This window comes from Haliotis asinina, chromosome 1, assembly GCF_037392515.1.
Source record: "Haliotis asinina isolate JCU_RB_2024 chromosome 1, JCU_Hal_asi_v2, whole genome shotgun sequence".
NCBI classification, from domain to species: domain Eukaryota; kingdom Metazoa; phylum Mollusca; class Gastropoda; order Lepetellida; family Haliotidae; genus Haliotis; species Haliotis asinina.
The window spans coordinates 33,239,566-33,262,687 of NC_090280.1; the positions used below are offsets into that span (position 1 = coordinate 33,239,566).

General features: G+C 39.8%; 3 protein-coding genes across 3 annotated transcripts in view; 2 read left to right on the top strand and 1 right to left on the bottom strand.

Annotated features, from left to right (window-relative positions):
• The first annotated feature begins 537 nt into the window (after window positions 1–537).
• Window positions 538–23,122, top strand: part of LOC137290467 (protein maelstrom homolog) — a 30,401-nt gene continuing 7,816 nt past the window's right edge. The window contains exons 1-11 of the mRNA XM_067821419.1: window positions 538–790; window positions 5,792–5,908; window positions 6,743–6,824; window positions 7,961–8,107; window positions 9,477–9,518; window positions 18,242–18,375; window positions 19,548–19,753; window positions 20,756–20,818; window positions 21,881–22,100; window positions 22,309–22,387; window positions 22,746–22,835. Of these exons, the coding sequence (XP_067677520.1) occupies window positions 659–790; window positions 5,792–5,908; window positions 6,743–6,824; window positions 7,961–8,107; window positions 9,477–9,518; window positions 18,242–18,375; window positions 19,548–19,753; window positions 20,756–20,818; window positions 21,881–22,100; window positions 22,309–22,387; window positions 22,746–22,835 (1,312 nt within the window). The 5' untranslated portion in view covers window positions 538–658. The remainder of the gene's footprint in view (window positions 791–5,791; window positions 5,909–6,742; window positions 6,825–7,960; window positions 8,108–9,476; window positions 9,519–18,241; window positions 18,376–19,547; window positions 19,754–20,755; window positions 20,819–21,880; window positions 22,101–22,308; window positions 22,388–22,745; window positions 22,836–23,122) is intronic.
• On the top strand, window positions 9,686–10,891 carry LOC137258181 (putative nuclease HARBI1). Its single transcript, XM_067795762.1, is given in 3 exon segments — window positions 9,686–10,160; window positions 10,420–10,532; window positions 10,679–10,891. Coding segments are annotated over 3 exon segments (801 nt in total).
• LOC137258191 (uncharacterized) lies at window positions 12,242–15,940 on the bottom strand. The gene is made up of 5 exons (XM_067795774.1): window positions 15,774–15,940; window positions 14,785–14,852; window positions 14,414–14,566; window positions 13,298–13,415; window positions 12,242–12,245 (listed from the first exon to the last, which is right to left on the bottom strand). The coding sequence occupies exons 1-5, from the start codon at window positions 15,938–15,940 to the stop codon at window positions 12,242–12,244; spliced, it is 510 nt and encodes a 169-aa protein (XP_067651875.1).

Sequence of the window (23,122 nt, forward strand, 5' to 3'; positions counted from 1 at the left end):
CCAACTGGAATCATGTCGTTAGTGCGCCCTTGCGAATGTTGCATGTCTCAATACACTTCACAGCGAAAAAACGAAAACAAAAAACGAAACAAACGATTCTGTTGAATGCTACCACAAAATAACAAAACCAACACGGAAATATTAAAATTAAATCAGACCAAAGTTTTAGCTAAAATCTCGGGCTATTATCTGGTTCGAGAAATGTATTAAATCAATAATCCTCATAGAATCACACATGCCATTCAGCTGCGGCTGAAAAGAATCCTGTCCCACGTCATTTGTCTTTCAATACCTTGTAAATGCTGGAATTTAAACGTCCAGAAAGAAATCATCCATATCATGTATTCTACACACATCACAATATTAATGCACGTATTTGAACATAAAACTGACAATTCGTGCATGTCCCTCTCAGTTACCCTCAATTCCTCAATACAACGATCGAATGTCTCCCGGGCCGGTTCTTTTTTGGCTTAATGAACAGAGACGGCGCCCAGCTGAAAAGGGCCCTTACCAAGACGAAACCCGGTTTTCTAAGGGAGGTCACTCTACTCCATTCAACAGAGAAACCAGGAAAACCTGACTGTCTCTCTCACTGGAATTTAGTTGTGTCGCACAACTTTGAAAGTTTAATCGAAACGAAAACATACACTGCAAAATGCCGAAGAAGAAGCAGGCCCACAACGCTTTCTATTTCTTTATGAAAGACATGGAGCCACAATTACGACGGGAGGGTCGAATTACGAACGGAATGGCCGATGTGGTTCCCATAGCTCATCCACGCTGGAAAGTAAGTTGGACACGTTAAATTTTGTCGAGACAACACATGTCAGTTTTGCATTCTGCGTTTATTGTCATTCAAACGACATATTTTTTCTTTCTAATATTTGGTTGATTTGAAATTGCGTCTTTCCGTTGTCATTCTTGTCTAGCCGTTCACGGGAGTAGTGGCTAAATTTTAAGTGACCACACGTCACAATTGTGAAAAAGTTATGTCGTATTGCGGCGATTTTGTGACCCCGAGGTTTTGGATGTCTTTGTCATCCTTACCTTGGTTTAGGTCGCTTCCAATACTGTCTGCTTAGCATAACAGTGTGTGTGTTCTCTTTTGTAAACAGCCAGGCAATAAATGTCGACCTTGTAGTTAAGTGTTAAAAGCAAAGCAACTACAAAATGTCCCAGCAAGTTTGGTCAGAATGCCCTGAGGATAGACAGAGTAATCTAATGCACTTATCTAATCTAATGCACATATATTAATAATAAATTTCTGTTATTTCTTTTCAATTGTGATATGATTGTTGTAGCTAATGTCACATTTATGTCGGACCTATATGTTGCTAATGTCATTTACTGACGAGCATAGTTGACATTAGCAGTCACAATAAAGTGCAGGGTTCATTTTTTTTTTTAAAGTGACTTGCCACAGGGCAAGTGACCTCAAGAAAGTAACTTGTCCTGACTAATTTTCCACTTGCCCTGATTTTATGACAATGTTTGATGTTAATGTTTACTGGACTATTTATCGAAAAGTGATAAATTTCAAAGAATGATGTCTCTAAATTACTATATAATAGCTATATTATGAGCAGATATGAAATGAAATCCAAGTTTATTTGCTGTGTGAAACCATAAGTGGAAATTATCTAGTAGTGCATGGACAAGTAAGATACCATTATTTGATTGCCCAAAATGAAAACTTGTCCCGGGTGTCGGGCGATGGGATTTTTGTGAATTGTGATATTTTCTAAAATCAACTTTAAATTTTTTAATTTTATTTTATTTCAGAGTCGCATTTGTTCATTTAAAATAACAGTCATAAACAGCCATTAAACTTTATAAAAAGTGAAAAGAATTATTATATACGGGAGAACCTTGGTGTGGTATTTGATTATTCGGTTGACAGTTGACCTGAGCTTGTTAGCATTGTTATTTTGTAGAAGAAGATCTTGATGATACAATGTACCCAATAAATCATTGAAGCAAGATCATGGAAACATCTCATTCTAAAGATGGGATATGACTCATTTTTGTCTGACATTTCAGTGGGAGGAGTCCAAATTTTCATAATACTATTTTGTCAGTTGCTCTGAAAAGTGAACGATTCATGGTCCTGCTGCTGTCTTATGTATATTGAGAAATTGGTTTCAGATGAAGTGACAAGTTAAGTGATGATGAAGATGAGTTGAGTGTTATGAGGGAGTACTATGAAGTTCTTCCAGGTTTTCTGTGAATCTGTGTTATGTAAATGTTAGGAAAGACAGGAAAACATCTGACAACTGTTTCGACTCTGTATGAGTATGTGTGAGTATTTTATTAAAAATATAAGGACTTGAACAGCACACCAGAATTGAATACAGTCTTGAGCTGCATTATAATAAGAGGCATGAGTCACCACACAAAAAGGTATAACACTCCTAAATCTTGCGCACGCATGTGAATAGCATTATTAGAAGTAGAATTCATGAAGAGTGTGTTCCTAGTCACCGTAGATCACAAACTGTAGAGTTAACGTAAAGGGTATATATTCACCTCAAACCTTGAGTAAATCAGTTCATTAAATAACCGACTGACACTTGATTTCCTGGGCCCTTATTCTCAAAGCGTTCGTAGCCCTAAGAATTCTTAACTTTGATCGTAGCCAATGTGTTAAGAATGGGCTGAAGAAGTTCGTAGCGCTACAAATGTTTCGAGAATAGATAGCCTGGATGTTGTAGCCACTGTCCTAACAGTGTTGCTAATTTTCTGGTGTTGGGCAGATTTAGCAGGACACATCTCCCATCCCCCTCCCTGCTTTCTTGGGTGTAGAGTTCATTTGGCTCAAAAGTGAACTGGTTATTTGCAGTCTATCTCAAAACTACTAAACATATAATATTCAGTGAAATGCTGATTATAATCAAAATATTAGACCATCTCTGTGAGATTTTTGCAGAATTTATGTCCAAATGTCCTAAAAATAAAATACTTGTTTAACAAACTATCATTTAAATATTGACACTGTTCACTATTTGTTGAGAGTGAGGAGTGAGGAACAGCTAAGTGTACATGAAGCAGATGCAAGAGTGTCAGCCGAGTTATTGATTTATTGATTCATCTACCAGTGCTTTGCCATCTCCATCCTTTCTTGCACACCTGACTCTTCCACTCTTCGCACTCCTCCCTCATAACAAATAGTGACCTGTGTCAAAATCTTTGAGGGCAACATTAATCCCACTTGATATAACAAGTGGATGATCAGTTCTAGTTCATGTCAACAGTCTCTATGGTGTGACAGTTAGAGCCTCGGCCTGTAGAACAGATGGTTGTGGGTTTGACCCCAAGTTGGGTCATACTAAAAGATGTTAAATATGGTATTTGCTGTCCCTGCCTGGCACTTTATATTAAAGGGTACAACAAGGACTGGAGTCAGTATAATGTGTCTGAGTGGGGTATTATATGTTGTATGCTTCTCTCTAGGGTAATGCAGTCTCATGTAAGCCTCTTCGTAGCAGTGTCACTTGAGCTGGTAGCTATAGGCGAGGGATGACAAGCCTACATCATGTTTATCTTACTAATATGATAAGTGGCACTTTGTTTTATTTTGAAGATTTCTACACATGACATGTACACAAAATGGCATCTGCCTCTCCACTACGTTTGTAAAATCAGTGAAACATTTTCTGACAAGCTTGATTGTGCTCGACAAGCTTGACTAAGTTGATTGTGCAAATGACTTAATGTGTAAAATAGTTTAAATAAAACAGTGAAAGTTGGCAATATACATCTGCACATAATGAACTCAAGAACAGCTACTGCTTGACAAGTATTAGATGAGCCAGCGCAGTGAACGCGTTTCAAGCAGGCAAGGCAAGTAATCTGGACGAATACACTTGGTTGTTGTAGGCAGATTGGCAATGAAGCATGTGCAATACATGCTGACCGTGGTGTGAAATCAATACTGCTACTGTTATTTCAGCAAAACACCATCACCACCAGCTTCGTACGAGGAATTTGAACTTTTTAATATTTGTACAACAACCTGTTTCCCCCTTGTTTCAAATGGAGTGTTCTGGAGGGCATTCCTATATATGGAAATTTGGGTCATTTGTCAGGTCGTAGCTCATCTAATACTTGTCAAGCAGTAACTGACCAGTTTTCTAACCCCTTGCTCTTTATGCGTCAGATGATGAAATTAAATGATTGTGATCAATAGAGCAGAGAGTTTGTCAGTTACCATGACCGTGGGTAATATTTTTTCCAGTTGTCACCCACCGGGGTGGGGTGGCACCTAAACTTTTTAAAGAGTCATTGACCAATGAATTTTAAGTATTTCACATGAAGGTAACATAATCATGCTTAACTGTAGCAAGTGAGCCATCACTGTAAAACAAGCTTACGTCTGAACTGGCACAAGCAGACAAACATACACTGGCATGCATCATTTGATGGAAATAATCTTAAAACCAGAGATCCATATAAGCTGTATATTTGCGCAAAATATGCTCCAGAAAAGTTGAAGTACGTAGGAAAAATAAATGCCAGCGTATAACAAAACACAAATATAAATATTTACATTATTTCAGAATAACAGAGGGTATTTACCCAGTAAGTCAAAATCATGTTGCATATCATATCATTTCAAGCTATTCAAACTTAGTTTTTCTACCTCTAAATATTTGAGATTGAATAATGCCAGTTCAATTAACCGATTGAAAATATCTTGCAGACATAGAATACCAATCATAGTTTATCAACCCTTGACTGATGGGCCCATCTGTAAATGGAAACCAGGCAAATAGCTCTTTTCTGTCTGTAAACAAATTGATAATGGTGAACAAGTGTGAACGAAAGCTTCCACACACTCAAACACGCATTCTTTTTGAAAACATCTTTGAAGCCATCTTGGTATCTTGTTTAACACCAATGTGGATGTAGATTAAGGCACATATTATTTCTTACAGCACACAGTGATAAAGCTGTATCAGCTAGAACTTGGCATTGTCAGTTGGACTTTGTCTTATTCTATATCATTGTATAAAAAATATTTGCACCCGTTACACTTATCTGAAATGAATACCCAGATCTGAAAAATACGGTGAGTATCTAAAACTATGGACACCCATTTGAAATGTGTCGGTATCATACCCGCACATCCAAAAGCTTGTCTGCAGCTCTGTTAGTACGACATTAAACCCTGTTTCACCTCACCTCTAGTCCCTCTCCGAATTGCCCCATGTGTTATACAGTATGACATTAAACCCCGTTTCACCTCACCTCCTGTCCTTCTCCCAACTGCTCCATGTGTTATGCAGTATGACATTAAACCCTGTTTCACCTCACCTCCAGTCCTTCTCCCAACTGCTCCATGTGCTATGCAGTATGACATGAAACTCTGTTTCACCTCACCTCCTGTCCTTCTCCCAACTGCTCCATGTGCTATGCAGTATGACATGAAACTCTGTTTCACCTCACCTCCAGTCCTTCTCCCAACTGCCCCATGTGTTATCCAGTGCAACATTAAACCCTGTTTCACCTCACCTCCACTCCTTCTCCCAACTGCCCCATGTGTTATACAGTACGACATTAAACCCTGTTTCACCTCACCTCCACTCCTTCTCCCAACTGCTCCATGTGTTATACAGTACGACATTACACCCTGTTTCACCTCACCTCCAGTCCTTCTCCCAACTGCCGCATGTGTTATGCAGTATGACATTATACCCCGTTTCACCTCACTTCCAGTCCTTCTCCCAACTGCCCCATGTGTTATACAGTATGTCCCTGAATCACCTAACCCACCCCCTCAATGTTGCAGGTGCTCCCCAAGGAGGAGAAGGAGAGATATGAACAGATGGCTAAGGAGTACAAGGCCAGGATGCGGGGGTCCGTTGGGGATCAGTACAGAATGGACAATGTAGGCAACATCATTGCAGTAAGTACAGTTACAGCGACAGTTTTACCTCATGCTGCAGAGTTGTAGAATGACTGAATGTACTTTTATGCCGCACTCAGCAATATTCTATCTTTAGTATATGGTGGCGGTCTGAAAGTAATTGAGTCTGGACCAGACAATGCAGTGATCAACATAATGATCATCGACCTGCTCAGTTGGGAATCGATGACATGTGTCATATGTCATGTGTCAAGTGAGTGAGTCTGACCACCCTATCCTGTTAGTCACATTTTGTGGCAAGCATGGGTTGCTGAAGATCTATTCTACCCCAGATTTTCATGGGTCTGTAGAAAGATATTATACTGTGTGGGAGCTGTTTATTTGTGTTGTTAGAGACCACACTCATCAATATTCTAGCTATATGATGGCAGTCGCTAACAGACTGAACATTTACAACTGGAATCTCACTGAGAACAGTCTTAACAACAAACAAACACATTCTAAATGGTTTTGATTCAGACTCAAAGTAAATCTTTTGCGGTGTCTGATTTCATCAGCGTACTAAAATAGAGCTTGGGAGTCCTTGAGGTAATTGAAATATCATTCCTGGTGTCAAATGATCTATCAGAAATATTTCAGGGTTCTGGAAACCCCATTTAGCTCTTGCCATCATGCTTTCATTTGGAGCTTTTTGGAGTGTCTAGTGGTTTTACAAACGACCGAGGCACAATGTGTGAAGCCCATTTCTGGTGTCCCCCACTATGGTATTGCAGGAATATTGCTTACCAAACTCAATCACTCTCTACATTTAAATAGGATAGCAACAAGTCTCTATAATCCCAGGCTCACCCGTAATTTCTGAAACTGTTTCAGCATCGGAAGGACCCTAAGGTGGAGGAAAGCAAGAGAATAAAGAAAGGAAGAGAAGAGGTGGTTGCCTCTTGGAAGACGAAAGGTAAACTGGTGTGCTAGGATTGCCATCTCTTCATGTAAGGTGCAATTAAATAGGTTGGAATGATTGGGATCTGGGACTTGGTGAGCCTTGTGGTGTAGTGGATTGAGCATCTGTATTGAGCGTGGACAGTTGGTACTTCAAGCCTCTATTGTGTCCAGCCAGCCATTCCACTCAGGCAACTGAATTGGATATGGTGATCAGTCTCAGCTACTTGGACTGTTTTTGGAAAGTGGAAAATCGATGATTCAATCTTCGGTCATTGCTTTCCAATATGGTGCTAGTTGTTGCCTTGCCTGTCGGATGGCATTAAATGGATAAAAGTATATTTCCGGGTTTTCCTGTTGTAGTATGTCTGAATGAGGTATCCATTTTATTTGAGTGAGCAAGCATAATAAACAGACAAAGAAGAAAAGAATGAATGCTGCACTCATCAATTTTCCAGCTTTATGGCCACAATCTGTAAATAGTTATATCTGGACCAGACAATCCAGTGATTGACATCACAAACATCAATCTACACAGTTGGGATACCAATGATACGTATCAAACAAATCAGCGAGTCTGATCACCTGATACAGTTTGAAGTCGCTTACGACAAGCATGGGATACCAATTCTAATGTTCATGGGTCAGGTGTGGACATGAGTCCACCTCTGTAGCCCCCTGTTGTTACAAGTCTCTAGCCCTCTACTACCTGTAGCCCCTCGTCTGACTCTTCTGTTAGCTCTACTGACTCCCCTGTAGGTGGATTAACTGCTATTGTTGATTAACTTGTAAGCTCATTAGGTTAGGTGATGGTAGTCAATCGGTGACTACCGATACTTTGGGAGATAATAGAGAATCGCAGCTCCGTGATCATTATTGCATCACACACAATGGACTCAGATGGTAGCCTAAAGCTGAAGCCTTGTGCCACAGCATGTTGTAGAATCTTGCGTAGGTTTCAGCAGTCTTGTTCGGCAGGAAACCAAACACAGGTGGTAGCATCACTCCAAAAACAAATGCAAGAGGTACTAATTAGTGGCTTGTAACAACAGGAGGCTAGAGGGACGTGGGCTAGTGGAATGATGCCGTAGACATGTTACTCTAAGAATGAGATGATGAAACCCGTTTGTCCTTCACCTTGTTTGTTGGCAGATGTCATGGAGGAGCAGTTCTACTTCATCAACTTCCAGGTGCTTTGTCGGACAGAAGATGGGGATTATCTCCCCTGTGAGATTGCTGTCGTTGAGTACAATCTCCAGAAGGGGATCACAAAGAAGTTACATCGGTTTATTGAACCTGGTACAAACATTTTAACAAATATGTTGTCAATATGATTTTAATGGAGGCTTTGTTCTTAAATTTTAGGTGTTTGCTTTGAATTAACTTTGCGTTTGTATGCAAGCCACTTTTGATGAGTGTATCTGGAGTTGTCTCCCATTTTTTCTCTTTCGAGCATATGTTACTGTGTATTATGTTGAATGGTAAAGCACCAAGTGTTCAGTCGTCGATATCTCCATGGTATATGTTCTGATGAATCTCCACTATACCCTTGAATCGGCTTGATGCATCTATGAGTCGACCAAATAACTTTTACCTCCCTTTGCTGGCTCCGCATTCTCACAGTAGCCAATCACCTAAGCTACCATTACAACTGAGCTTGCCACTGTCAACAAAGATGGTGGTTGCAGCTGCTACAGTTTGTTCGCAGTGCAACTCAGATTTTAGGAAAATCTTACCGACAAACTGATATCTCCGAAACTTCACACAAAATGTATGCAAGAACTCCTTCTAGCCCCTACAGAGGACCTCTGGATGATATGTGTTGCCAAGTTTATTCTGTTAAATAATTTAATAATGGAAAGTGAGTTGTGACTGGTTTGCTCAAATTCCCAGCGTAGACACCTGCTTGGATAAAAAGTCAGCCAAGGGAGGTAATAAATTTATTTCCACCTTTCTGTGGGGTATTTATTAAGACTGTCACTTGTCATTCAGTGAATTAAGTTAATCTAACCATAGCTCTTCACAAATTAGGGGCAGATAGGTAGTCTAATGATTATAGCATCTGCTCATCATGCTGAACCCTGGGTTCGATTCCCCATATAGGTACAGTGTGTGAAGGTGACTACCGACACTTGGGGTGAAAAGTGCTAAAAGCGGCACAAAATACACTCACTCACTCTTCATGAATTTAATTCAAATTTTGTGTTCACTTGAATCAAATGTCGACACTTTTCTTTAAAAGTTTTTCCACTTGACTCATCTACTTTTCACAAAAGTGAGATGTGCAAGGGAAAATATACAAGCCGAAAAATAGCTTGACTTGTGTTAGCTTGCCAAAGCCTGTTACAGAACATTAGGCAACAAGCATAATTGTGGACCAGGGATAGCAATTGTCCACAAATTCCTACAGATGATATTTCGAAATTGGTTATGAATTGTGTCTTTGAAGCCCCCATTTGATGACGTGGTATTAATTTTTTTTTTGTGAAAATAGATTTTCCTGTTGCTATCCCTGGTTTACTTTACAGAAATTCATCTCTGAAATGTTACAAGTTAAGCAACTGCAATTTGGGGGTAATTAAAAAATGCTCACATTCATTAATATTAGTGATTCACATCATGGTGTATTCATTGGAATCCTTGTATGAAATGAATTTTTTTGTTTCAGGGCGAATACCAACAGGATATCGATACACCTGTATGACAAACAGTACGTATTGAAATTCCGAAAACAGTGAAGCTCCTGGCCCCGAGGTTATAAAACTTTCCTGAGTACGATCTCGTGCTCAAATCCGGTTTCGTGCTCAACTCAGAACTCAGACTCAGTAAATGGAGGTTATAAAAAAATCTGAGTACGTGTTCGTGCTCAACTTGAGCATGAAACCCTTATGATCTCAAGTACGCTAAGGACCGTGCTCAAAGCTGAGTTCGATGTCAACAATGGCAGCTCACCTGTGTCAGATTCGGCAGGCTCGGTGGAGATCGCGCGTACCGAGAGTATTTCGAGATCGTTCGAATGCGCTCGAAGATATGGGAGAGGACAAGGTCTTCGAGAGATATCGTTTTAGGCCGAGAACGATCGTTTATTTGCTCGGTCTACTGAATTTACCCAGGCACACAGCACGGAACTGTTCACTGCCACCACTTTTGCAGCTACTCATCTGTTTCCGCTTTTTGGCGACTGGAGCTATGCATCTGTTGGTTGGGGATAGCTTCAACATTTCCAGATCAACTGCCGGCAGATGCATACGGGCAGGATCATTAAAAATAGCACAGCTTTCCAGAAATTTCATCAAGTTTCCAGTTGGAAGGGACGCTGTTCGTGCAAAGGAGGCATTCCGCAACATTGCAGGTACGTACATTGGGTTTTCCCCAATATGAAAATACATAGATGATTTCATTGGTGCAGTACGCGTCAGTGCCATTTCTATTGGCCAGTGTATTGGTTCAGGGGTCGAGGACGTGTCACACATCGAAACATTAACGTACGTGTAATTTATGTTAGTGATAAGTTTTACCTTTGCAGGGGCTTTGTTTGTCAAAACTATTTTATCACGTGAAAATGAAATATGCTATCTGTGTGAGACCATGCCATTGTTTTGTACTTGCAGGTTTTCCAAATGTTGTCGGGTGCATCGACGGGACCTTCGTGAGAATACAGCGGCCTACTGCTAACGAGGGAGACTTCGCGAACCGGAGAGGTTACCATTCTCTAAATGTTCAGGTAACTATCGATATGAACAAATACAATCCGTTAATGTTTAGTTCGGAGATTGTGTAGGTGTTGAATGTGTTTTTGTTTTGTCATTGTATTAACGGTTGTTTGTTGCTGTTGTGGTTTTTTTTTTAAGTCTGTCTTCTCTTCTACAGATGTGCTGCGATGCAAATTTTAAGATCACCAGTTGTAATGCCAGCTGGCCCGGGTCAGTACACGATAGCCGCATCTTCTGGACATCAACACTGTGCCGTATGTTTGAAAATGGTATCATATTTTTCTCAAACGTTACCAAGCGTGAAACCCATAAATATTCAAATGCACAAAGTATTTTCCAGATTGACAATCATTCTGTGCAGAATTTCTGATGGTAAGTTTTTCCACTGAACTGTACCTATGAAATATAAGCATTTTAGGATATTCATCATCAATATCAAATTCTGCTGATTTCATGATACAGAAGTTTTATGAATCAAGATGTATCACAATACCCATGTGAAGGTTTGATATGTATCACGATACCATTTTTCGCTGCATTATCCTATAAATTTTTTGTTAAAGTTTCAATGTTACTATTTCATATTTTATAATTGTCCATGAACATATCGACATGTTTGATTATCAAAGACTGAACAGTTGTAATCATCCATCTTTGTGCATCATAATGATCAGTTGAAACATTAAAAAACATTTTACAACTGCAAAATGTGAATGATACATAAATATATTTAAATCAGTACTTTGAACACTAAATATCGATACAGTTTTCATTGTATCAACAATTGTATCTTATTAGAAAAAGTGTTGATGCATCGGTGTAAGTGGCAACGCTGTGAAATTCCTAATTCATTTTACAAAATCTTATTAAATGCACAAAATGGACAATATGTCATAACACTGGAAAGGTAGTCTTCAGTGATATGTATGAAAAAGTCAGCAACAATATTGAACAATTGTAGTGATATATACAGGCATAAGTGGGATTCCGACACAATCCCCTATCCCCATACAACCAGTAAGTACATGTGCATAACTCAGACTTGTTAGTTAACATAGGAACAATACAATTAAGAATACTAGATAAATCACAAGAAGACATACCGTCAAATCCGTTTTCATTGTCATACATGGACCCAAGTGCTTCATTTGCCAGTCTACTCATACAAAGCTATGACTTACACAGTTCAGCCAGTGTTTACCATTACTGAAATCTTTGCAGTGACTCACCATTTTGAGAAAAAAATCCCATAGTTTCAGTCTTATGGGTATTGACATTCATACCAGTTACAGAACAAATATTTTCCAAAGCACCTAATGTTTGTTTAATCTGTAGTGTAGATTAAGCAAGAGTGGAAACGTAAAACAACTATAGGAGCAAATACATGTATCATGAAATGATAATTCATACCAAAATCCATATTTACTTGTAACCAGTACAAGCAATACATCAGTATTCAAATATTAGGAAAATATGGAATATTAGTTTCATCATGTACCAGTAATAGCTTAGAAAAGACTCCTGTCAAAAGCAGTAAAACTTATCTCACAGGCATTCTATTGAAAAAGGTGTAAGTTATGACCACACGATTTTACAGATGTTCTGAAGTTAAAATCCTAGTCTGAGGTAATCAGAACACCACTGTAAGACAAAACATTCACTAAGTCAAGGGTTATGTCTAGACAGGTTAATAAACTGCTCTGATGAGGTAAACATGCCATCACCTACAATAAAATAACATTATGCTAACACAAGTTAAGGTCATTATGCAAACACCATTTAAGGGTCGTTAAAGATCCAGCCCAGAGTAAGTAATCAAGCATCCAGTGAATGTGCCAACAAGATTAATGCCACTTACAATAGGATTAAAAGATGAAGTACTCCCCCTGTCTGGTCATCGAAGTTGTTATGGTAGGACACACCCCAGTTTGTTTATTCTGTATTTCATTGCCTATTGTAGGTTACACACATTTTTGTATCAGTCAGCAAATCATAATCTTTGTATTGTTTCAATTATAGTTAAATAGTCTCCACCTTCATTTGTCCATCAGTAGGGTTTAGACTCTCAACACAGGTCAGCTGTAGCCCCAGCCCAGAGGGTTGTACCGACTCTCTGTGGCCACCCTTGTTACTCTATCTCTTGTAAATAGAATTGTAATTAGCTTCTTGTGACTTCGGACTCTTTGCTGAGTTAATTCCTCCAAGCAAACCAGCACACCAGTTAGATAAGGGATTTCACTGGTACCCTCACTTGGACCAAGACCCATATCATAACACATGCCTAAAACAGTACACTCTGATCACTTCCATAGTCTTAATTAGTTGATAAATGAAGTTGAAGAATATCTGTGCACTTAAAATTCAGCACTGATAAGTGCCAATCTGGCAAGAGAAAGAACCTGAAGAAAGTGTGTTTGTCTTATCATATTCACATGTAACTTTGGAATACACAGATATGATAATGAGAAGAAACAGACCTTGTGAATTCTGAAGCAATGCCATCTTAACCTGGAGACAGGTGCAAATACGGTTTCAAGTCATTTTTCTGCTAACGACATACTACAACTTACATCTTTTATACAAAGTAGTTCTTACTTCCCTATTTCAGAACCATCTACTTAATAAAACTTGAGTGCATTTGGATGTTATTTATTCTTCAGTATCACAATGTTCCAACGAAACTCCAAATTCTGCATTGATCTTTAGTTGATAATAAACTGATTTGACATGGAGCAACTGAATTTCTGAATCTAATTTCTTTTTATTTTTTTCTAACATTTGAATTTCAAGTTCGAGCATTTCTTGTTCAAGTTTGATCCTCTTTGTGTCCTCAATTGTATTTTCATACGTAGCCTCGGCTTGTTTGCGCCTTTGCTTCCGGCTTTTCTTTATCTCTGTAAGCATAAGGACACATGTATTTGACATGGTAGTGTACAGTTGTTCTTCTAACAATGGTCCAACTTATCTCCTGTTTGGGTGACAACTTTGGATGATATTCTGTGCAAATATTTTACATTTTGGTAGTATTGTACTAGTATTATGGTAACCACATTACAACTGTGACAATAATGAAATATGCAGATTACTTCTTTGTTTGTTGTTTTACATACATAAGTAAACTATTTCAAATGTACCATCTGAATTGCTTTCCTGCTGTGGCACTGCCCTTTCATCTTGTGTTTCTTCACCTACTAGGCCTGTAAAAGATGGAATCATATTTTTTTAATTCAATAATTTAAAAGAAATTTGTATTTTATCCAAACACTGATATATGTGTTTTTTTCAAATTAAAGGAATTAATAATTTAACAACACAGGTAATTGATAATGTTATCAGTTGAACACAATGAAGACTTAATGTATCATGGTAATGAAAATTCTGAGTTAAGGGAGACAGTTCCCCAACTACTACAGATGTTTGATGTTGTGCATGAGATGTATATACTTTTACATGTAAATAGTACACAGAGACAAAAAATGTTTGGTTTACCTTGTACTGCCAGTTTCCTCACCAGTGGCATGGGTATCTGAGAAAAGAAAAGCAAAAATTATTTTTAACATATTTTACATTGCCTCAAGTCAGCACATTTGAATGCTATGAATGAATAATTTTCTTCAAGTTTATTCTTTGACACACATTAATCGTTTCCTAAATACTTTGACACTGATGTAATGCACAAACATTGTTTTCTTTACTATGATCACATACACTGCAGGCTGTGTCTGATAGTAAGTACTTGATATGTCCATGAAGATAGTGTCTGCAACTTTTATCTTATTTCATAATAAAGTTTTAAGTGCCACCATATGCGTCAGTATTATCAGAATATTTGCACAAAATTCATATCAATCTTTAAAAATCTGAAGAAAAAACCTACTACCTAACAACATACCATCAGTGTCAATGCCATGATCCAGGCCATGAATGCCTGGCCTCCCTTCCAGTGACTGGGAGAGGGCCTCATCTGCACTTGTTAGTTGTGGTGGTGGAGGCCCTCCACCAGTTACGGACATTGACCTTTTGAGGCCATCTATCCTTGCCTTAGCTGTAATAAACAAATTGCAGTTTAAATTCAGTTATTGTTACACATATTAGTATTTGGAATATATCTGAATAATAAATAATGGCCATTGAAGTTGGCATGTGTTCATGTGTTATGAGGATAGTAACAGTTACCTTCAGTAGTTAATTAACAACTGCCCAATGAACAGTCATGGATGAAAACCACACCTACAGCAATTTCAATCAGATATGAAACAGTACCTCTTTGCTTCAAATTGAAGTACTTCTTCTTGACCTCCACTGTCTTTCTTTTGGCATTGATGTGTCTACTGAAATTATACAAATAAAGGCTCATAATATAAGAAAACCTTTGTAAAATATGTCACAAATTAACAAACGATCATTTCAAAACCTCTTGTCCTCTTTATATATTTAGTCATTTTTGTTAATACTTATTTTATTTCAATTAGTTCTTTATCAAGATATGTACTTATATTTGTTAAAGTGGTGGTGGTGTGGTATGTTTTTTTTCATTCGAGATGTTTTTTTTGTCATTCAAGACCAGAGCCCCGCACACCGAAAACTTGTAACTGATTTCTGCGTAATTGTTTCTATTTGTGACATGTCCACGACCCCTGACCCAGTACACTGGCCAATCAAAATGGCATTGAAGCTAAACGCACCAATGAAATGATTTATGTAAGTTTAGACTTGGGGAAACCCCATGTACAGATACGGTGTAATTATGCACTTTCTTGGGGAGGAGGGTTAATTACCTATTTACAGTACATCCAGCTATACAGGCACTGCTTTGAACAGCTGATGCAGTTAAATAATACCAAGAGCTTAAAAAATAAGGGACCGTTCATAATTTTAGGGCTGAGGTGGTGTGTGATGAACATTGCACGGAGTGTGTGTGTGGGAGGTTGACTGTTTTGTTCATGACATGCAGAAGATTTGTGTCGGGGGTTGGAGGTTGGGAAGTCATTCAAATGGTAAATGCTTATTTATAACTTTCAGCATAACCACCCACCTCCAACCCGCAGCCATTAATTATGAACGACGTGCAGAAATTATTCCTTGTTTGCAAAATATGTTTTGAATTTTCCCAAACAGATTCTTTGTTATTTGCTTCAAGAGACTGGTTGTTGTGAAAACAAGGTAGCTAGTGAATCAGTGATGTGGTGATATTTCTGGGAGGAATAGTTAATGTGCAGAGCCTGAATATGGAAAGATGATGAACAACTTACGCGTTTAAGGTGTTCGTGACTTCTTGCCACCCATCGCTACGCTGTCGATGGATGTCTCCAAAGAGAGTTCTCTCTCTCTGGAGTACCTCTTGTATGAGGCAAACCTCCTCAGCCTCCGACCATCCTTTTCCACGTTTTTTCAACTCGGGCACACCCTCGGTTGCCATTGTAGACAGAGCAGACGACAACATCCGGGTCGTTTTTCTTACCTTTCCTGACGGAAGAATTCCAAATTGCCGCTTGTATCATAAACAAAGAGTACATTGAGCATACTCAAGCCGAGCTTGAGTTGTACTCAGCTGAGTACGTGCTCAAAATGTTTTATAACCTTTGCTTGAGTACGAAACTCGGCAGAGCACGATTTTGAACATGTGCACGAATTTGAGCATAAACTTGAGTTGAGCACGAAATTTTGTTTATAACCTCGGACCCTGTCCTCGGACCATGTAAAATGGCGACTTACTGGCAAACAAGGATACATTTGGCACCGACCTGACAATTGACCTGTAGTAGCATGTATTAGTACCCCCCCTCCCCCCCCGACGCTTGCCTTTGTGAGAGAAGGCGCCCCATGTTGCCTTGATTGATTTCATCATCAAGCGCTACTCGTGCACTTGCCTACATCTGCTCTGTGTTTCACAAACCAAATGGGGTGAGAATCAGTTGCCATATAGCTAGAATATCTCTGAGTTTTAACTTCCAAAAACTTAAAAACTCTTCACCATGCAAGTAACTGACATGGATCCCATCAACCACTGATTGTCCAGATTTTGTTTCTGCCTTTGAACATCTGGTGCTTGGATTATCTCTGAATAGTAATATCTGATGTTATATATTCCAAAACTGGCCTGCAGTAATCATTAGGCCACAATTCTGTGACAGTTGTCAGTTAAACTCAAAACAGAAATTGCACATTAGTGTTGCATCTCTTGTGGTTATGGAGCACATGATGTATCTATATAAATCAATAAATAAACAAATGCAGAGGTGCAACAGAGTAGAAGGCTCTGGTTGTAGCCAAGTGGTTACCTCTCCAGCTACCCCACACACCCAGTTGTTATGTTCTGGAATTTTGCCAAATCACTGACTTACTCAGTGACCTGCTCGCTCACGTAACTTTGTTATAATACCGCTGACATTCATGTCTTCATCAGACAAGTATATGTCAGGAGATTTCAGAACTTGTTAGTGGACCCGTGAAGGTCCCGGGGTAGAATTGGCCTTCAGCAACCCATGCTTGCCATAAAAGGTGACTAACGGGATTGGGTGGTCAGACTCACTCACTTGCTTGACACATGTCATCGGTTCCCATTTGCGCAGATCGATGCTCCTGTTGTTGATCACTGGATTGTCTGGGCCAGAGTCGATTATTTACAGACCGCCTCCATATAGCTGGAATATTGCTGAGTGCAGGGAAAAACTAAACTCACTCACTCAGAACTTGTGAGTGAGTGAGTGAATGTAAGTTTATGCCACACTCATCAATATTTCAACTATATGTCTGTGGTCTGTAAACAGACCAGACAATCCACTGATCAACACCATGAGCATTCATCTGTGCAAGTGAGAACTGATGATGTGTCAACCATGTCAGTGACCACCCAGTCTCGTTAGTCGTCTCTTACAACAAGCATAGTCACCTTTTGTGGCAAGCATGCGTTGCTGAAGACCTAGTGTACCCTTCGCGAGTCTCAAAACTTGTGTCTGACCCTTACTTGTCCACACAGGATTCACGTTTGAATATGTTCAACACTCGAAAGTTTAATTACATTATTACACGTAAGTCCTTTGCAATAATTTGTCTTGCTTGCCAAGGTTTGATATCAAGTTACTTCAAGATTTTGTGCATGTTTCTATATTTTACAGCAGTACTTCATTATTTGATGAGATGATGTCAGTAGACTAGCCCATGACATTGATAAATTCTCGTGACCATCGGTAACCTGCTTTTGTCTAGTGTCAATATCAGCTTGCGTTAATTTAGCAGGGATGGCAATTTTCCGTGTATCTGCAGAAATTTGCGAGTTTAAAAGCAAATCATTCCTTCTTGAGATTTGTCTAAATCTGAGGAGGAAATATTTATGGGCGATGAAGTACCCGCATCTCTCACTCATGGGCTATCAAATTTCAGAATTTCACATCCCTTAAAATTGGTTATAAAATAGGTAAACAAAGCCATGCTTCCACTTTCCCAACTGCTTTCTAAGCTAGCATGCAATTGGATCACTTCGAACAATGCAGCCAATAAGAACTGCCAGACCACAAGTTGATGTTCCTCTGAAATCGCTGTAACCTGTTGCCATCTATGAGTTATGCAGAGGGGTAACCGGGTAGGCGAGTGGTTTAGGGCATTTGATCGCTGCGCCATGATATTGCAGGAATATTGCTAAAAGCAACATAAAACCCAACTCACTCACTAAATAGAGTTTTTTAAATAAATCATTGATATTTCCAGTGATGGTTTTCAGGTGACGAGACCCATCAGATACCGGTGGAGAATTTTGAGTTGTCGGATGAAAACTACCGAGGCTTGTGGATTCAGCTTGAGAACTTCGTCAACCCAGGTGGTGAAAAACCAGACTACCCCCCTGTGTACTGTCTTGTAAGTACTTGTCAAGAATAACAGATTTAGTAGCACGTAGATGGTCAGACGATCTGCCCTAATGAGGATACAGACAATAGGATGTCAGTGTGTGTTTGGGGCATGTTCACACATGCGTATCGTACGTTCCACTGTATCATGCCTTTTCTGACTTGTCGAGGAAACCTCGTACCCTGGGACGGTGGGGTAGCATATTGGTTAAAAGTTCATCATGCCAAAGACCGAGGTTTGATTTCCCACATGGGTACAATGTGTGAAGCCCATTTCAGGTGTTCTCCACCTTGATATTCCTGGAATATGGCTAAAAGCATTGTAAAACTAAACTCACTCACTCACTGCACCCTGATGAATTGAATCATTTTGTTCATTATCAATCACTGGATTGTTTGGCTGGCGTAATATTAGGGACATTGTGGCAGTCATGTTTTTTTTCTAGAATTCTAGCTATGATGCTTATACTTGAAAACTGGCAAAAAGCTTGTTATTTTTTTTTCTAAATTCAGATTTATATTACTGTTATTAGTATGAAGTGTTTTGCCTATAGTTTTCAAAATTGTAAATTTGAACATCTTGGAGCTGGTAATTTATTTGAGAAGATCATAGCATATTACCACTTATTTCCTGGCTTTATTTACTAGTCTTAAAGATGATCCTGTCTGCACCATGTGTGTATGTATTTAAGTCCTTAATGTTTATTGTTTTATTGTTTCACTGTGTGAAGTCTTTCATGCTGATCCACTTAATAACATTCTCTTCCACGGTGGTTACTCAAGTTTTATCCTCTCACATAACCTCTGTTCTAAACGGTCTTATTTCCCAGTTCTCGCAATATGCCCTTGTGGCATAAAATCGCAATCAGAGCACATTACACCGACTTAGATCCAATATGGTGGTCACCATGGAGTTAGTTGACTAATGTAGGCAAATGTGGTGCCAGAAATACCCATTCTCTCCCGGAGACTTATGTTGATGTGACACATTTGATGACTGGCACCATGAAAGAGACCTATTAGAACAGAGGTTACATGAGAAGATATGACTTGAGTAACCTCTGTGGGAAGAGAATGCTTAATAAAGACATATATGTTGCACAGAAGATATGTTAAATATTAATCATTGTAGTCTCCTTTAATTAATGTATTTAAGTCCTCACTCACTCACTCTATCTCCAGACTGACTCATTTGAGAGGACAACTTACTGCCTGGAGTGGATCTGTAACCACACATGTCTGGGAACGGTGAACCGTCTCCGTCGCGTCTACGACCTTGGGGGTCTGGTGGCTGACCTCTACAACCATGCTGGGAAACAGGGCATCTCCATGACGTCCATCACCGACATGCTGACCTCCAGCAGCTGGGACTATGTGTCCGGGACAAGGTATGTGAAATATAACTGTTTTTGTCTTACCTCACACATGAATGTTGCTTTCTGATTGGCTAAGAGCCCTAGTATTTTTTTTCAATGTACCACGCTTACAGACAAGGTATTTTTTTCAATGTACACCACTGGGAATGCCAAACTCATTTGGTTCTTCATGGTAGTACATCTTTATGTCGGATTACATGGAATCACGCATGATGCATGGGAATTATCGATGTTTTCCGATTGAAAGTCAATGGAAGGGAGATAACTCTAAATTTGTTTTCTTTGTGTCATCTGCACAATGGCGATGAAACGATTTGTCATGCTACTATTCAGTACCAGTGCTTCAGACAGTTCAAAACGAAAATTCAGGTCTTCGGTAAGATAAATACATTGTTCACTGGTCCCTGGGGTCCATGGGCTCATGTACCCTCAAGGGCTCAGGGAACATAAACAAACCTTGAGAGTACATGAGCCCATGGACCCCTGTGACCAGTGAACAACTTATAGTAGATGGTGTATGTATAACATGTACAACTATCTTGGAATGGATATTTAACAAACAGCTGGGTCTGTGCATCTATGATGAAAAAGGGGTTATACCCTGTTTTTGATAAATGTGTTATATATTAACATAAAATATATTTTGTGTTAGAACAAGAGTTACCTCCCTTTGACCATATTATTTTCACCTTGTACGTAACATCTACAGTAGAACAGAGTTAGCTCAATTAAAACGGTGCTGCAGTCCCATAGGCAACAAGAATAGCATGCTTGTACTGCTTTGCACTTGACAGTTTTTATTGCAATGCCTATTTTGTGAGATTGTATAACGACCCGTGAAGGTCCCGGGTAGAGTAAACTTTCAGCAACCCATGCTTGCCTTAAAAGGCCACTAAGCTTGTCGTAAGAGGCTACTAACAGGATCTAGTGGTCAGACTCGCTCACTTGCTTGACGCATGTCTTTGATTCCCTATTGCACAGATCATTGAAAGAAAGTATAACCAATTGTTGCAGGTGTGACTGGCATGAAGAGAAGGAGTGTAACCACTGTGCCCTGGCTGTTGTGCAGAGATATGCGTAAGTTCTTCTGACCTTCCTCAAGGCTGGGTGGCCTTGTAGTTAAAGCGTCTGCTGGTCACAACAAAGACCTAGGTTTAGTTCCCCCCATGGATACAATGTGTGAAGCCCATTTCTGGTGTTCCCCGCTGTGATATTGTTGGAACATTCCTAAAAGCATCGTAAAACGGTACTTACTCACTCTCATCCTCAGTGAAGGTACAGGTCACAGTTTGTCTTAAGGCAAGCAGCACTTGGTTGACGTAAGAATTAGATTGATGTGCTTGTTTACTTGGTTGATGTCAATTGATTGACTGATCCAGATTTGAGTATTTACAGATTGATGAATATTGCACAAAGCAGCTTTAAAAACAGATGAAACTTTGGAATCAATCGTTCAGTTATCTTTTTGTCACATGTGTCTCACATAAAGAGAATATGAAGGTAATATACAGAGCATGTCGCATTTGACCTAACAATGTCAGGAATCTGAATTATTGAAGCTTTTGTGCGAGATTTATTTCTCTACTAAAACAAAAACTAGTCTGCTCAGTCTTTATATATTGCTTGAGAGAGGTGTCAGTGTAAAACTACTTGATGTGTTATCACCGTGGGCTGGAATAATGTGTCAGATGATATACTGGACCAGTAGAAGAAACTAACACAGCTTGTGCCGACCCATCCACACAGACACACACATCATAACACTCCAAGACACACTGGGTCACACCACAACAGACAATTCTGCTCTGCTCTGCTCTGCTCTGCTCTGCTCTGCTCTGCTCTGCTCTGCTCTGCTCTGCTCTGCTCCACACCACTGCACTATTCTCAGTCCCGCTCCACTCCACTGCACTACTCCATGCCAAAGTGAATAAACCACTCCATGCTTTTTTGCACTGCTCAACTCCACACCAAATCTAATAATCCACTCCACTGCTCTGCACCACACCAATAAGGCCAAACCCCTCCACTTCACTCCAGTCCATCACAAAACTGCATGGACAGACACACAATCACATGTTTACAGTATATTGAATTGCATTGTGAACCTCACTTCACAACACACAACCACACGGATTCCAGGTATGCCATCTCCGATGCCATGTCCCAGATCTACAACTTCAAGCTGACAGAGAACCACCTTCCCTGCAGCACTAACAAGCCATCCAATTTCATCATCATACCTCCCTCAGCCATGTCCATCCAGGCCCGTCCAACACGAGCCAAATCAAGGGGCAGGGGCTGGACGCCAGGGTCCAGGCAAGGAGTAGGCAGGGGCGTCACAACAGACTACAGTCAGCAGGTGGGTGCTGCTGAGGGTTACCTTCTGGGGCTGTTACCAGTCTGTAGTCATTGTGGAAAGCCATGATGACCATATTATCAGTTTTTTCATTTTTTAACTTTTCGTCTGCTACTTTGATTGGTTAATAATATCCAGATGACATTATCATGTCTGACTTTACTTATTCAGGGTCTTTTGTTATGACCTGTTATGCACCTGTCTCCTGCAGCCACAACTGGAGGAGGAGGAGGAAGAGGAAGCAGAGCTCGAAGACTACAAAACCCGAGTGAGAAGGCCCAAGATGCCAGGTAGGTGAGACGACCCAAGATGTCAGTAACATGAGATGGCCCAAGATGTCAGTTGGGTGAGATTGTCCAAGAAACTAGGTAGGTGAGATGGCCCAAGATAGCCAAGATGTCTGGAAGGTGAGCTGGCTCAAGATATCAGTTAGTCGAGTTGGCCCAAGATGTCAGTTAGGTGAGATGGCCCAAGATGCCAGGCAGCTGAGATGACCCAGTTCAGAACTCAGGCCCTCGTGTCATTGCGAGGATTAAAGATTTTTTTAAAAAAAATTGGATCTTACGATTCCTATGACTTTCAACAAATACAAACTTTAAAATGCCTCAACCTTTTCCTAAAAATATGCTTTGAGTATCTCTGTTCCAGCTGCCTCAGGGTGGGGCTCTGTCCCGGGGGTCAACTCTACCCCCAACCTTGACTCCCAGGATGCATCACAATGGCCTAGTCTAGGAGGAGGTAAGTTGATGGGAGTGGAGGTTGATAAGATCTGAATAACAGTGCTGTGCAGTATGAAAACAGTGACACTGTCTCTACCAATATTGCTGCAATATCATGGTGAGGGATATCAGACATGGGCTTCACACATTGTACCAACTTGGAAATTCAACCATGGTGCCATCAGCAAGAAAATGCTTTAACCACTAGGCTACCCCACAGCAATATCTCCAGGGTGTACGTTCCGATGAATCTCCACTATACCCTGGATGCATCTACGACTAAGCCCGATAAATTAGCCCTAACAT

Excerpts from the sequence above, each read along its gene's own strand:
- LOC137258191 (XM_067795774.1), bottom strand. The coding sequence starts at position 15,940 with ATGGCAACCGAGGGTGTGCCCGAGTTGAAAAAACGTGGAAAAGGATGG. Across the intron at positions 14,567-14,784 it reads CTTCAATTTGAAGCAAAGAG|CTAAGGCAAGGATAGATGGC; the intron begins GTACTGTTTCAT and ends TGTTTATTACAG. Across the intron at positions 13,416-14,413 it reads TCATGGCATTGACACTGATG|AGATAAAGAAAAGCCGGAAG; the intron begins GTATGTTGTTAG and ends TTATGCTTACAG.